At 38.6% G+C, this 13,694-nt stretch overlaps 1 protein-coding gene across 1 annotated transcript in view; it reads left to right on the plus strand.

The window, feature by feature from the left end:
- The window catches only part of CDNF (cerebral dopamine neurotrophic factor), a 41,269-nt gene that overhangs the window by 10,831 nt on the left and 16,744 nt on the right, over positions 1-13,694 (plus strand). Inside the window, exons 2-3 of the mRNA XM_008065315.2 lie at positions 8,765-8,892; positions 10,264-10,405. Of these exons, the coding sequence (XP_008063506.1) occupies positions 8,765-8,892; positions 10,264-10,405 (270 nt within the window). The remainder of the gene's footprint in view (positions 1-8,764; positions 8,893-10,263; positions 10,406-13,694) is intronic.

Raw genomic sequence — 13,694 nt, forward strand, 5'->3', positions numbered from 1 at the left:
GTATTATTTTTTCTAGCTCTGAGAAGAATGTTGCTGGTAATTTGATGGGTATTGCATTAAATCTGTAGATTGCTTAGGTAAGATGGACATCTTCACAATGTTGATTCTTCCAATCCATGAGCATGGGATAGTTTTCCACTTGTTTGTGTCATCTTTGATTTCTTTGAGCAGTGTTTTGCAGTTTTCACTGTAAAGGTCTTTCATGTCTCTGGTTAGAAAAATGCCAAGGTATTTCATTTTTTTGTGTGGCTATTGTGAATGGGATTGTGCTTTTTTTTATTTGGATTTCTTTTTGTTTATTATTGGTATAAAGAAATACGATTGTCTTTTGCATATTTATTTTATACCCTGAGACTTTGCCAAAGTCCTTTATCAGTGCAAGGAGGCTTTTGACAGATTCTCTTGGGTTTTCAAGGTACACAATCATGTTGTCTGCAAAGAGAGATAACTTGATTTCCTCTTTTCCTATGTGGATACCCCTGATCTCCTTCTCTTTTCTGATTGCTCTGGCCAGGACTTCCAATACTATATTGAACAGGAGGGGACAGCTGACTTTTCAATAAAAACAATGAAAGACTGAAGCAAGTGAAATAATGTCTTAAATGTGATTAAAAAAAAAAAACTGCCAGTAAAAGAGTGAATAAAAAAAGACATTTTCAAATAAAAATAGGGAAAAAAATAGAAATTTAAAATTAAAAGAACTTAAAACTTATAATTTAGCAAGTGAGAGAGAGAGAGAACTTGGAAACCACAAGGATAAATATTCTTTTAAACTGCTTTCTTAAAGAGTAGTAGATAAATAGAATGGTGTTTTGAGAAGTTTTTCTTGTTTTCAAGATGTCAGAAATAACAGCATGTTGTAGGTAAATGCGTTCTCTCTTGTTTCTTTTTTTTTTCCCCCTCAGAGAAATAGGAAGCAAGATCAGGTTTGAGGAGAGAGAAGCTATAAAATAGTCGTTTTGGAAAATAGGATGGTACTTGAGCTAGGTCAATGTAGCAGGATTGTTGGGTATCCCTAATGGCTCACTTGAAATTAGTGGCCATGAATTTAAAGTGAGACCAATGAGCATGATTGTGTTATTTTTCTCCAATTGTGGTCAGTGAGTATGGGGTATAGAGTTGATAGAGAGTTGGTTTTAACCAGGAACCCCTTTTGCTTTGTGAGTACAGTGACGGAGAGAGTTGTAAGGGAGTTGAATGTGTGTGATTACAATGGAGTGATTACAGTTTGGAACCATAGATCTAAGCTGGATAAGGAGGTACAGTGAAAAAGTGGAAGAATTGATAGTCAGATAATTGTTGGAGTTGAGATATTAAAAGGGAGTGAGCTGGAAAGACAGGAGGTGACAGTCAGATAATGGGATATTTTCATTGAGATTATCGAGATAGTCATCAGTAATAACTGCACCTGAGGGCATGACCACAGTGATTATTATTATTATTATTTTTAAAAAGTTTGGGCTCGGTGGCTCAGCCTGTAATCCCAGCACTTTGGGAGGCCAAGGTGAATGGATTGCCTGAGCCCGAGGGTTCGAGGCCAGCCCAGGCAACTTGGCGAGATCTTGTCTCTAAAATAAATCAAAAATTAGCCACCTGTAGTCCCAGTTACATGGAAAGCTGAGGTGGAAGGATCACTAGAGCCTAGCAGGTCAACACTGGGGTAGCTGTGAGCGTGTCACTGCACTCCAGCCTGGGCGATGGAGTGAGACTCCAACTAAAAAAAAAAAAAATTTTAAACGATACAGTCTTACTATGTTGCCCAGGCTGGTTTTGAACTCCTAGAACTCAAACCATCTTCTCCTTTCACTGTGGCCTTCAAAGAATTAGAATTACAGGAGTGAGACACTGCACTTGGCCTGATTTTTCTTATCTTCTGGATATTAATTCTTTGCCAGTTATACAGGTTGTGTCTTATAAATGTGTCAGTCTGTGGCTTATATTATCTTTTATTTATATTTTATTTTAATGGCAAGAGTTTAATTTTAATATAAACACATGTATCAAATGTATGATATAAACTTTGGTATCATGTTTCAGAAATCCTTCTTTATCTTGATGTCATAAAGATATTTTCTTCTAAAAGTTTTATCGTGTTGCTCTTCCTCTATAGCCTTTAGTTGGCCTGGGATTTATGTTTGTGTGTAGTTTTAGGTAAAGCTCTTAGTTGACCTTTTTCTAAGTGGATAAGTTGTCCCAGAACCATTTGTTGACTTTCCCATTTCTCCTTACTGATTTTTTTTTTTTTTTTTTTTGAGTTGGCGTCTCACTCTGTCGCCCAGACTGGAGTGCAGTGGCCGCTCCCGGCCACTACAGCCTCCACCTGCTGGACTCCAGCGATCCTTCCACCTCAGCCTTCCAAGTAGCCGGAACTACAGGCGCACGCTACCATGCCCGGCTAATTTTTTGATTTATTGTAGAGATGAGGTCTCTCTGCCCAGGCAGGTCTCGAACCCGGGGGCTCAGGCAATCCACTCACCTCAGCCTCCCAAAGACGCGGGATTACAGGCTAAGCTACCGAGCCCAGCTTCCTCACTGATTTTTAGCACCATCTTCATCCTATACCAAGCTGCTCTAGATTTGTGCATTTGTTTCTAGACTCACTATTTTGTTCCATTGGTCTATGTCTATTTCTATGCCAATTCCACACTATCTTAGATGCTATAGCTTTAGAAGTATGTCTTGATATCTGATAAGGTTTACTTCCCAAACTCCTTTTTTTCCTTCAAACATTTCTTGGTTTTTGCTCTTGCTTTTGATTTTTGAGTCAAGGTCTTATTCTGTTACCCAGGCTGGAGTGCAGTGAACTAATCACAGCTCACCGTAGTCTTGAATTCCTGGGCTCAAGTAATCCAACTGCCTCTGCCTGCAGAGTAGCTGGGTCTACAGGCACACGTGACCATGCCAGCTAATTTTTTGAGTTTTTTTGTGGAGACAAGGCTGCCCAGGTTAGTCTCAAACTCCTTGGGTTCAACTCTTGTTTTTTTAATATGTATTTTTGAGTGTTTGTCAATTCTATAAAAATCCTATTGGGATTTTGACAAATAACATTGAATCTACAAATCCACTTAGAAATAATGATCATACATAATATTGAATCTTTTCATTATAAACATGGTTTATTTATTTTTATACTTCTTAAATCTAATCTTAGATCTTTTAATAAAGTTTTATAATTTTCTCCCTCAAAGTCTTGATATATTTCATTATATTTATTCCTAGTTACCCTATAATTTTTGTCACTAATATAATATAAATTGTATCCTGTTTTAAATTTGTGTTTTTAATCTTGTTTCTTCCCAGTAAAGAATCACTTTTTCTATCTTTTTTTTTTTTTTCAGTTCAGTCTCACTATTTTGCCCGGCTAATTTTTTGATTTATTTTAGAGATGGGGTCTCACCATGTTTCCCAGGCTGGTCTCGAACTGTGGGCTCAGGCAATCCTCTCATCTCAGTCTCCCAAGGTGCTGGGATTACAGGCATGAGCCACTGCGCCCAACGCCTTTTCTATCTTAATCTTATATTCAGCAATCTTGCTCAGTGCTCTTTCTGGTTCTTGGATTTTCTATGTAGATTAATACATAACCTACAAATAATGGTAAACTTGCCCTTTTTCTTTCCAATGTACATCTCCTGCACTAGCTAAAACATCCAGTCCAATGTAAATATCACTCAAAGGTAAGTTGTCTAGTGCTCCAGGATTTTATCTTTCTTCTTCCCTTGAGTTAATTCTTGCTTTGATTTTTCTTTGAGTAATTTGTGTTCCAATCATTAAAACATTCCTACTTTTTTTTTTTTTTGAGTTGGTATCTCACCCTGTCGCCCAGGCTGGAGTGCAGTAGCATGCATGCTCACGGCCACCCCAACGTCGACCTTCTGGGCTCCAGCAATCCTTCCGCCTCAGTCTTCCGTGTAGTTAAGGGAAACTGCTAGGGGAGGGAGGGGCATACCTCATTAACAAGGGTACCTGCATGATCAGTGTTTGTATACCTAACGCTGAATTGTACCCCACATCTTTATAATAATAATTAAAAAGAAAAGAAGTTACTTTTTATTATTATTTTTTGAGTTGGAGTCTTACCTGTTGCCCAGGCTGGAGTGCAGTGGCATGCTCATGGCCACTGCAGCCTCTACCTTCTGTGCTCAGGTGATCCTTCTGCCTCAGCCTTCCAAGTAGCTGGAATTACAGACACGCGCTACCATGACCGGCTAACATTTGATTTATTGTAGAGACGAGGTCTCGCCAAGTTGCCCGGGTGGGTCTCAGACCCTCAGGCTCAGGCAATCCACTTGCCTCTGCCTCCCAAAGTGCTGGAATTACAGGCTGAGCCACCGAGCCCAGCCTCATTCCTACATTTTTGAGGAGGCAGAACTGAAAATTGTCTCTGGACACATTAACCACATCAGGTATTCTAACAGTTCTGCTTTCTTCTTGGGACACTTATTCCTGGGGCTCTCTGTGCCTCTGCTCTGTCTAAATAGGCAGCTCTCACCTGCCACACAGTGTGTCCAACTAGGGCTCAAACTAACTGCTTGAACACATATAAGACTCTAGAATGAAAATATTTTTTCATTAGAGTTTTGGTGACATCGCACCTTTTTTTTCTTCTAGCATCTAGTGTTAAGAAATCTAATGACATTTTGTTTTGCAAGCATTTGTTATTACAACTGTTTTTTCCCTTGAAGAATTGTAGAATTCTTTTTTTTCACCAGTGTACTGCAAAGTTTCTTTATTTATGTACCTTGTTATATATATTTTTCAATTATTGGAGTTTATCAATCCAGACTCATATCCTCCAATAATAGGAATATTTTCTATATTGCTCCTTTGACAATTTTCTCTTCTATAATATTTTTCTGGAACTCATATGTTTAGGTATTTGACTTTTTAAATTTCTTAAATTTAATTACTCATTTTCTATTTCTTTGGGTTTTGGTTTACTTTCTGGGAATTTTTTTTTAAGCAGGATTTATTGAGAGAACAGAAAATCTTCCACAGTGGGAAGGGACCCAAAGGGGTTGCCTGGGAAATTTTTTTTAAACTTCATCTCCTGAATCTTCTGTTGATTATTTTCCTTTAATTTTAGCTATCATGGTTTTTAGTTATCAAGAATACTTACATGTTCTTTGATATCTGAGTATTATTTATTTTTGATTTATCAGTTTTTTCCTTGGTAGAAACTTGCCTATTTTTACCAACTATTAGTTTTATTTATTTTAACTTTTTTCTACGTAATTTCCATTATCTTTGTTATTTAATGTCTTTTACATTCTTTGGTTTATATAGTTACAGTACTTTTTTCTTTTTCTTTTTTTTTTTTTTTTTGAGTTGGAGTCTCACTCTGTCGCCCAGACTGGAGTGCAGTGGCCGCTCCCGGCCACCGCAGCCTCGACCTGCTGGGCTCAGGTGATCCTTCCGCCTCAGCCTTCCAAATAGCTGGAACTACAGGTGCGCGCTACCACGCCCAGCTGATTTTTTGGATTTATTGTAGACATGAGGTCTCGCCAAGTTGCCCAGGCGGGTCTCGAACCCTCAGGCTCAGGCAATCCACTCACCTCAGTCTCCCAAAGGCGCGGGATTACAGGCTGAGCCACCAAACCCAGCTACAGTACTTTTTAAAACTTCTTAGGTTGAATGCTTGCTTGTTCACTTTTCACTTTTTTGACATGTATACATTTAATATTATACATTTACTTCTGAGTACTGTCCTAGTGTAATCTTCAAGTTTTATGACACTATTTTTATTGTAAAGTAAAAAATTGTACATGTCCATTGCTACTTTTTCTTTCACTCATGAAATAGTTAAATGTGTGTACTTGAAAATTTCCAGGCATATGGAGGGCAGATATTGACTTGGTAATATTATTATTTTTGTTATTGATTTCTAATTGTGTTCCGGGATTATTGTCTGTTTGATACAGGTTTGTGTGTGTGTTTGATGAGACTTCGCTTTTTGTCTTAGTACCCACAAATTTATGTAAATTTTCTATATTTATTTGAAAAGAATGTGAATTTTCTAATTTAAGGGAGAAAGTTTCCATATTTAAGCTTCTGAATAGTGTTGTTCAAATGTTTAATGTCCTTTTTAGTTGATTTAATCAAATAACTTTTGAGAGGGTGTTAAACGTCTACCATTATGACTAAATTGTCAATATCTTCTTATAATTCTGTCAGGATTTTTTATATTAAGCTATATTATTGTCTGTATACTGGTTCAAAATTATTCCATTTTCCTCTTAAATGGCTCATTTTATGATCAGTAGTGACTTTTGCTAACCCTAATAATGCTTCATATAGTTTTTGGTTAACATTTACCTGGTATATCTTTTTATTTTTAAAGCTCTTTGTTTTTGTTGTTGTTGTTGCTGTTGTTCTTGTTTTTTTAACCTTTTCTGTAGCCTTCTACTTTTTAAACACACTTTTTAATTGTGGAAAAAGGACACATAATATTACATTCACCATCTTAATCATTTTAAAGTGTACAGTTCAGTGGCACTAGGTATATTCACAATGACATACAACCATCGCCACCATCTATCTTCAGCACTCTTTTCATCTTGCAGAACGGAAACTGTATACTTATTAAACAATTCCTCGCATCAACAACAATTCCTCCCCCAACCCTTGGCAATCACCATTCTGCTTCCTCTCTTTATGAATTTGACTACTCCAGGTACCTCATAGAGGTGGAATCGTATAGTATTTATCTTTGTGTAACTGGCTTATTTATAGCCACCCCTGTGTGGCTTATACTTTTTACATCTCTTATAATAAAACAGCATATAGTTGGATGTTTTAAAGTTGTAATCAGAAAAATCTGCTATATAATGCAAGTTTAATACTTTTACACATATAGCAATTAATGATGTATTTGAACATTTCTGTCACTTAATTTTGTGCATTTTAAAGAAAGTATTGTGCCTTTTCATTTATTTTTTTTCTCTTTCCTGACTTCTAGTGAACTGACAAAATTCTTAACATCCCTCCCCACCCCTGCATCAATACCGATTTAGAAGTTGTCTATTTATATATATTTGTAGTATTATCCTGACATTTTTAGCATGCTTAATTGGCTAGACATCAATATGATTTAAAAATCTTTCTATACCTTCTTCCTAGATAATAAAGACCTAGAAATTTTAATTAGAATTCTCCTTTATTTCTCATCTCAAGTGTTATGATTGCACTGTATATGGGATTTATCTTAAGTTTACACACCTATATGTCCACTGTCTTGTTTCTATAGTTAATCTTTACTTAGATCTTCTCCCATTTGCCATTTTCTTTCCTCCCATTACTTTTTTTTTTGAGTCGGAGTCTCACTCTGTTGCCCAGACTGGAGTGCAGTGGCCACTCCCAGCCACCACAGCCTCGACCTGCTGGGCTCCGGCGATCCTTCCACCTCAGCCTTCCAAGTAGCTGGAACTACAGGCGCGTGATACCATGCCCGGTTAATTTTTTGATTTTTATTGTAGAGATGAGGTCTCGCCAAGTTGCCCAGGCGGGTCTCGAACCCGCAGACTCAGGCAATCCACTCATCTCGGCCTCCCAAAGCGTGGGATTACAGGCCGAGGCACCGAGCCTGGCCTCCCTTTACTTAATCTTTCTTTCTAGAGTCTGCCTCCTTCCTGAAGTTCATCCTTTTGTAGTTCTTTCATAGTGCTTTACACACAGAAATTGCTCAACAAATGTTTATTAAGTGAATAAATGATTTTAACCAAATGAAAATAGTTTAAACTACCTGAGGTGTCTAGTTTGTGTATTAGAGAAATTGATAGATCTTGCCTCTTTCACCAGACAAATCGATAAGACACCTGGTCTTTGGGGCAGGGGACAGAGCATGTGACCATGAATCAAGAGCTAAGCAATCTGTACTCTTCCCTACAGTATTTCCCTAGAATTTTCTCTCAAGCATTAGAGCCACTGTTTTCCAGCATCTGCTTCTGGCCTTAGTTTCCTTCTTGGCTCAGTTGGCCAAGACACTCGCCCATTTGGGAAAGTAACCTCCTCTCTCAGCAGGATAACCTAGTGGAGAAATGTGCAGGCTCAGGGTCAGACCAATGCCCAGGAACCTAATGCCCTGTCTACTACTTACTGGGCAAGTTAGTTGATGTTTCTTTGACTCCATTTCTTTATCTGAAAAATGAGGCTAGTGTTATATCTAAACATAGCTTTGTTGTGAAACGTGAATGAGTTCGAATACCTAAAGTGCTTTGGAATAGGGTCAGCACCTGTTAGCACCAGACAAATGTTAACCGTGGTGATTGTTATCACCTGTGCCTTTTCTGAGCTCCATCTTTTCCACTGGCTCTGGACACGGGGACTGAATAATCGTTCAAATTGGTGTTTCACTTCAGGCTTATGATGATGGAACATAAAGATTTGTGCAGATGTCCAAGGAGATTCATTCAAGACACTTATTCGGATTTTCATTTGTGATTTAAACTAAGATGTCCCAAGATCTTATCCCATAGAAGGCTATATTTTCTTTAAGGGTTAGTCACATTTTGTGGGAAAGTTCTCATTTTAGGTGAAGCTTGATTCCAAAGATCGATTGATTCAATAAGCTCATATTAAGCATCTACTGCATACAATGCCCAAAACCAAGTTATCAGCAATGGTCCTGCAATCATTCTTACCTAGAGTTTGAATCCATTGTCATGATGCATCAGTCCATTCCTACATTTTTATGTGGTAAGTGGTCATAAACATTATGTGTGGTAGTGGTTAAGTTGTGCATACAGATATATTTCTTTGTTCCTTTTAGTATGCAAAGAATTCTTGAACCGATTCTACAACTCCCTGATAGACAGAGGAGTCGACTTTTCACTGGATACCATAGAGAAAGAGTTGATCAACTTTTGCTTGGATGTCAAAGGAAAAGAAAACCGCCTGGTATGGTAAATTTTCATCTTTTGCTTTTCCTGTGTTCCTGAAAAAAACTGCTAATGCTTTCATTTCTCTTCTTAGACTTGATTTCCTCCTACTTACATGCTTGCCTCAAGCACATCCATCGTAGGAGGTGAGGCAAGTAGAAATCCATATTAGAGCAAGATGTAGCCCCTACATATTTTCATCCAGAATATATCCAGCTTCATTTTACTTTTTGAGCATGCAACTCATTCTATGTTTTCTTAAACGAAACTATAAAACTGAATCTCTAATGAGAATTTGCTTCCCCGAGTTAAGTAAAAATAGGTGGGCTTTCTATTTCATACCTATTCCATAGGTCAAGCCTATCAACACGCTTTATATTATTATTTATACATAATGAATGAAATATTTCTGTTTTCCTGGGTACACACATAGGACTTGTGTTAATATACTGTTTTGCATCATCACTAAGGATAATTTCAGGCTATTTTTTTTTCCTAAAGTTGTCATGCTGAATTTGTGTTACATCTGCATTGCTGACTGCCCACCATGGACACATTGTAAACTCATGCCATTTATTTCCACCATTACATTTTACACTTTGAAATGTACAATTCTTAAGTTAGGGAGCTTGAAAGGCAGTATTACATGATGGTAAAAGAAATGGACGCTAGAGCCAAAATGACAGATTTTACAATTCTGTCTCTTCTCCTTGTTAGCTGGATGAACTTCAACTGGCTTGGATGTAAAATGAGGGTAATAACAGTACTTACATCACAGGATTGTTTTGAGGTATAAATAACTTAATACCTTTAAAGCATGGAGAGTAGTGCCCAGCACACAGAAAACACTTAGTAAGTGTTGGCTCTTTTCATCAGTCTTTTAACATCATGTGAATTGTAGGGTACTTCTAATTAGGATAATCATGAGAGTGAAGTCACTTGTTTCCTTGTGTCTTAATCAGCAGGGGTTAAAGTTTAATAGCTGGACCATGGAAACTAGGTTAACCTCCTTCATACTTCTCAACAATGTTTTTTGTTTTTTTTTTTGAGTCAGAGTCTCACTCTGCCACCCAGTCTGGAGTGCAGTGGCACACTCATGACCACCATGGCCTCAACCTGCTGGGCTCAGGAGATCCTTTTGCCTCAGCCTTCCAAGTAGCTGGAACTACAGGTGCATGCCACCACACCCAGCTAATTTTTTGATTTATTATAGAGATGAGGGCTCACCAAGTTGCCTAGGCTGGTCTTGAACCCATGGGCTCAGGCAGTCCTCTGGTCTACACCTCCCAAAGTGCTAGGATTACAGGTGTGAGCCACCGCGCCCAACAACACTGTATTACTTGGTGTTTTCATTGTCTGGGACATTCGATTCTCTTCCTTTTTTCTTCAGTGCTATTACCTTGGGGCCACAAAAGATGCAGCCACAAAGATCCTGAGTGAAGTCACCCGCCCCATGAGTGTGCATATGCCTGCCATGAAGATTTGTGAGAAGCTGAAGAAGATGGACAGTCAGATTTGTGAGCTAAAATACGGTATAAAAGAGTCCAGTGTTTTCCCCTATATGCCCAGTGGATCACCAAACGTTTAAACCTAGGGTCATGTTTTTGAAAAAGTCGCTGTTAGAATAAAAGGAATTCTCTACTCACCAATAGGTTGCTCGCTGATGAATGGTGCCTATTGCCATTTGGGCTTCTTTAAGGGAAGAAAAATAAATAGTACTGGCACAATTAGGTTAAAATTGCCAATCCAAATCACAGTTTAAAATCCTAATGTAGGCCAGGAATGGTGGCTCAGCCTGTAATCCCAGTACTTTGGGAGGCCAAGGCGAGAGGATTGCCTGAGCCTGGGAGCTCAAGACCAACTTGGCAGATTGGTGAGACCTCATCTCTACAATAAATCACAAAAAAACTAGCCGGGCATGGTGGTATGCATCTGTAGTTCCATTTGCTTGGAAGGCTGAGGCGGAAGGATCATCTGAGCTCAGTGAGTTGAGGCTGCGGTGGCCATGAGTGTGCCACTGCACTCTAACCTGGGCGACAAGAGTGAGACTCCAACCAAAAAAAAAAAAATCCTAATGTACTAAGGCAATGCCAGCTATGTATGTCAAGGAAAATCCCAAAATATAAAGAAAGCAGCTACCCATGGTGATTTACTCTTGGGAACCTATTAAAAGTTGCATCTATTCAAAGATGATACCAGGACTTTGAAGTTGTAAACGTGACTTTATCTTTCTTCCTAGGCATGTCTACTATTTTGCCAGCTTTAAATTTTAGGAAATAGGTTATTCACATCAAATCAGGGTTTGCCTGATGAAATAGCTTATCAGAGGATGCCTAAAATAAACAGCAAGTCCTATTTAAAATATTATCCTTGGCCTTATTTAAAATATTATCCTTGGCCTTATAACTTTAACATGGTTAGATCTACTCTTATACTGAGGATTTGTATCTGCGTCAAACTTTGGAGTAGATTGAGTAGATAAGGCAAAATGATGGGGGATTTCTCCCTCAGCCTTTATCCTTGATGCCTGAAATTCCACCAGTAGCGACTCATTTCTTTTGCTCAAGTCGTTGTTTCATGTTACATACCCAGTATAGTATTGTAAACAATGTAAGTAATTAGCATTCAACTCTAAGTATTTTCAGTCTTATTTTTCAACACTGCTGTGAAATATTGTAACGTGGCTATGCAGTGTAGCTACCAAGCTAGCTTTAAATAGATTTAAGACTAGAAGTTACCAAAGACAACCTATTTCTCTCTCTTTCTGTCTCTGTCTCTCTCTTTCTCTGTCTCGACATGGTTTCATCCTGTCATTCAAGCTAGAGTGCAGTGGCACAATAATGACTCACCATAGCCTCAGACCCCTGGGCTCAAGCAATCTTCCTGTCTCAGCCTCCCAAGCAGCTGGGACTATAGGCGTGCACCACCACACTCAGCTAAGTTTTCTATTTTTTGTAGAGACAGGGTCTCACTTTGTTGCCCATGCTGGTCTTAAACACCTAGCCTCAGGTGAATCTCCTGCCTCAGCCTCCCATAGTGCTGGGATTACAAGCGTGAATCACTGTGCCCTGCTTGACAACCTATTTCTCTTTTTTTGAGTTGGAGTCTCACTCTGTTGTTACCCAGGCTGGAGGGCAGTGGCATGCTCACGGCCACCACAGCCTCGATCTGCTGGACTCCTGCAATCCTTCCACCTCAGCCTTCCAAGTAGCTGGAACTTCAGGTGCACACTACCATGCCCGGCTAATTTTTGATTTATTGTAGAGACGAGGTCTTGCCAAGTTGCCCGGGTGGGTCTCAAACCCGCAGGCTCAGGCAATCCTCTCGCCTTGGCCTCCCAAAGTGCTGGGTTTACAGGCTGAGCCACCGAGCCCAGCCAACAACCTATTTCTCAATTTGCCAAGCGCAAACCCTAACTTCCAGGGTAGTTATTATGGGTAGACATCCCTTTTTATTGGCTTCAAAAGTAATGAAGCAGGAACCACTGAGTCCACATAAACAATATTTACAGAAGGAACACTCGTGTGCTGATTCTTTCTTCCAACAAATTTATTCTGAATAACTTCTATATGCCAGAAATCTTACAGCGCTTCCTGAGCAATAGAAAAACTAATCAGTTATTATTGAGAAGCAATGGAAACTTAAAGTTTTGGCAATATTGGCCACTAGAGGCCCTTGGGGAGCTGTGAACTAGTTTTACTTTCTTTGTAGTTTTAGGGCATCACAGATATTTTTCTCCTTTTTAAAATTAATGTCAAATGCCAAGTTCTCTAGAAAAGAAATTAAAAGAAACCAAGGACATTTGCAAAAAAAGTATTCTTCTACCTCAGTCTCTTATCTTGAGTAGATCAATAGTTCTACATTCTTCTTCTCAGCTTATTGTTGGCAGGAAAGATGAGATTGGACACTTGCTGTTGGATATTAATAATTTGGGCTATAGACGTTTCTACTTTTCAACCAGGAAGTTGTCAAGAATGTTTTCATTTGCTTGCTTTGTTTTTCAAAAGGATGGGGAATCGCTACAAATATTTAAGAGCTCTCTGGAGCACAGAGTGTAGTTGACCCTCTAAATAAAAACAGGTTCTAACATCCAACTTTTAAATTAGAACACATTCACTGGACATTTTTTTGACAAATCACTTGTCAGCTATTTTTTAGGTTTTTAATGTTTTTTAAATGTTATGTTCTATTAGCAGAGAAAAAAAGAGAAATAATTTTTAAAGAGAAGTCAGGTTGAAAGAGTTCTGGGCTGCCACTAATTGCTTACTAAGTAAACTTAAATATTGTATTTACATTCAAAACAAATACTTGGCAAGGGGGGAGGGGGCAAAGGAGATTTTCCCTCAAAAAAGGAAAAGGGCCCCTTTCTGATAGGGAAAATATAATCGTTAGTATATTATAAATGAGCTTAATGTTTTTTTCTATTTTGGACTTGATAACCGTGAAGTAGTTGAGTTCTTGATATCTTCTGCACATAATTTGTAAGCAGGGAAGCAGTACTCTTGCTAGAGGAGTTAGGTGGTTGGTGACAAGTATTATTGGCAAGAAATTTATTGGCGAGCCATTTTGAGACATTAAGATCACCAAGAAAGAGGAAAAACACAGCCATAATGAAGGACAAAATTATGAACTTCACAGCAACTTGGATGGACTTACTGAGTGATCTACCACAGAAACAAAGAACTGAGTATCACATGTTCTCACTCATTAGTAGACCTTGAACAATTATCGTAATACTGTAAGAAAAGGATTGTTAGTAGTGGAAAGTTGCCGGGGGAGGGAGGGGCAGGATTGGCAGTAATGGGATTCTGCCGGGGGGGG

Source organism: Carlito syrichta, unplaced genomic scaffold (genome assembly GCF_000164805.1).
Source record: "Carlito syrichta isolate Samal-C Ts95f unplaced genomic scaffold, Tarsius_syrichta-2.0.1 Scaffold308224, whole genome shotgun sequence".
Lineage (NCBI taxonomy): Eukaryota > Metazoa > Chordata > Mammalia > Primates > Tarsiidae > Carlito > Carlito syrichta.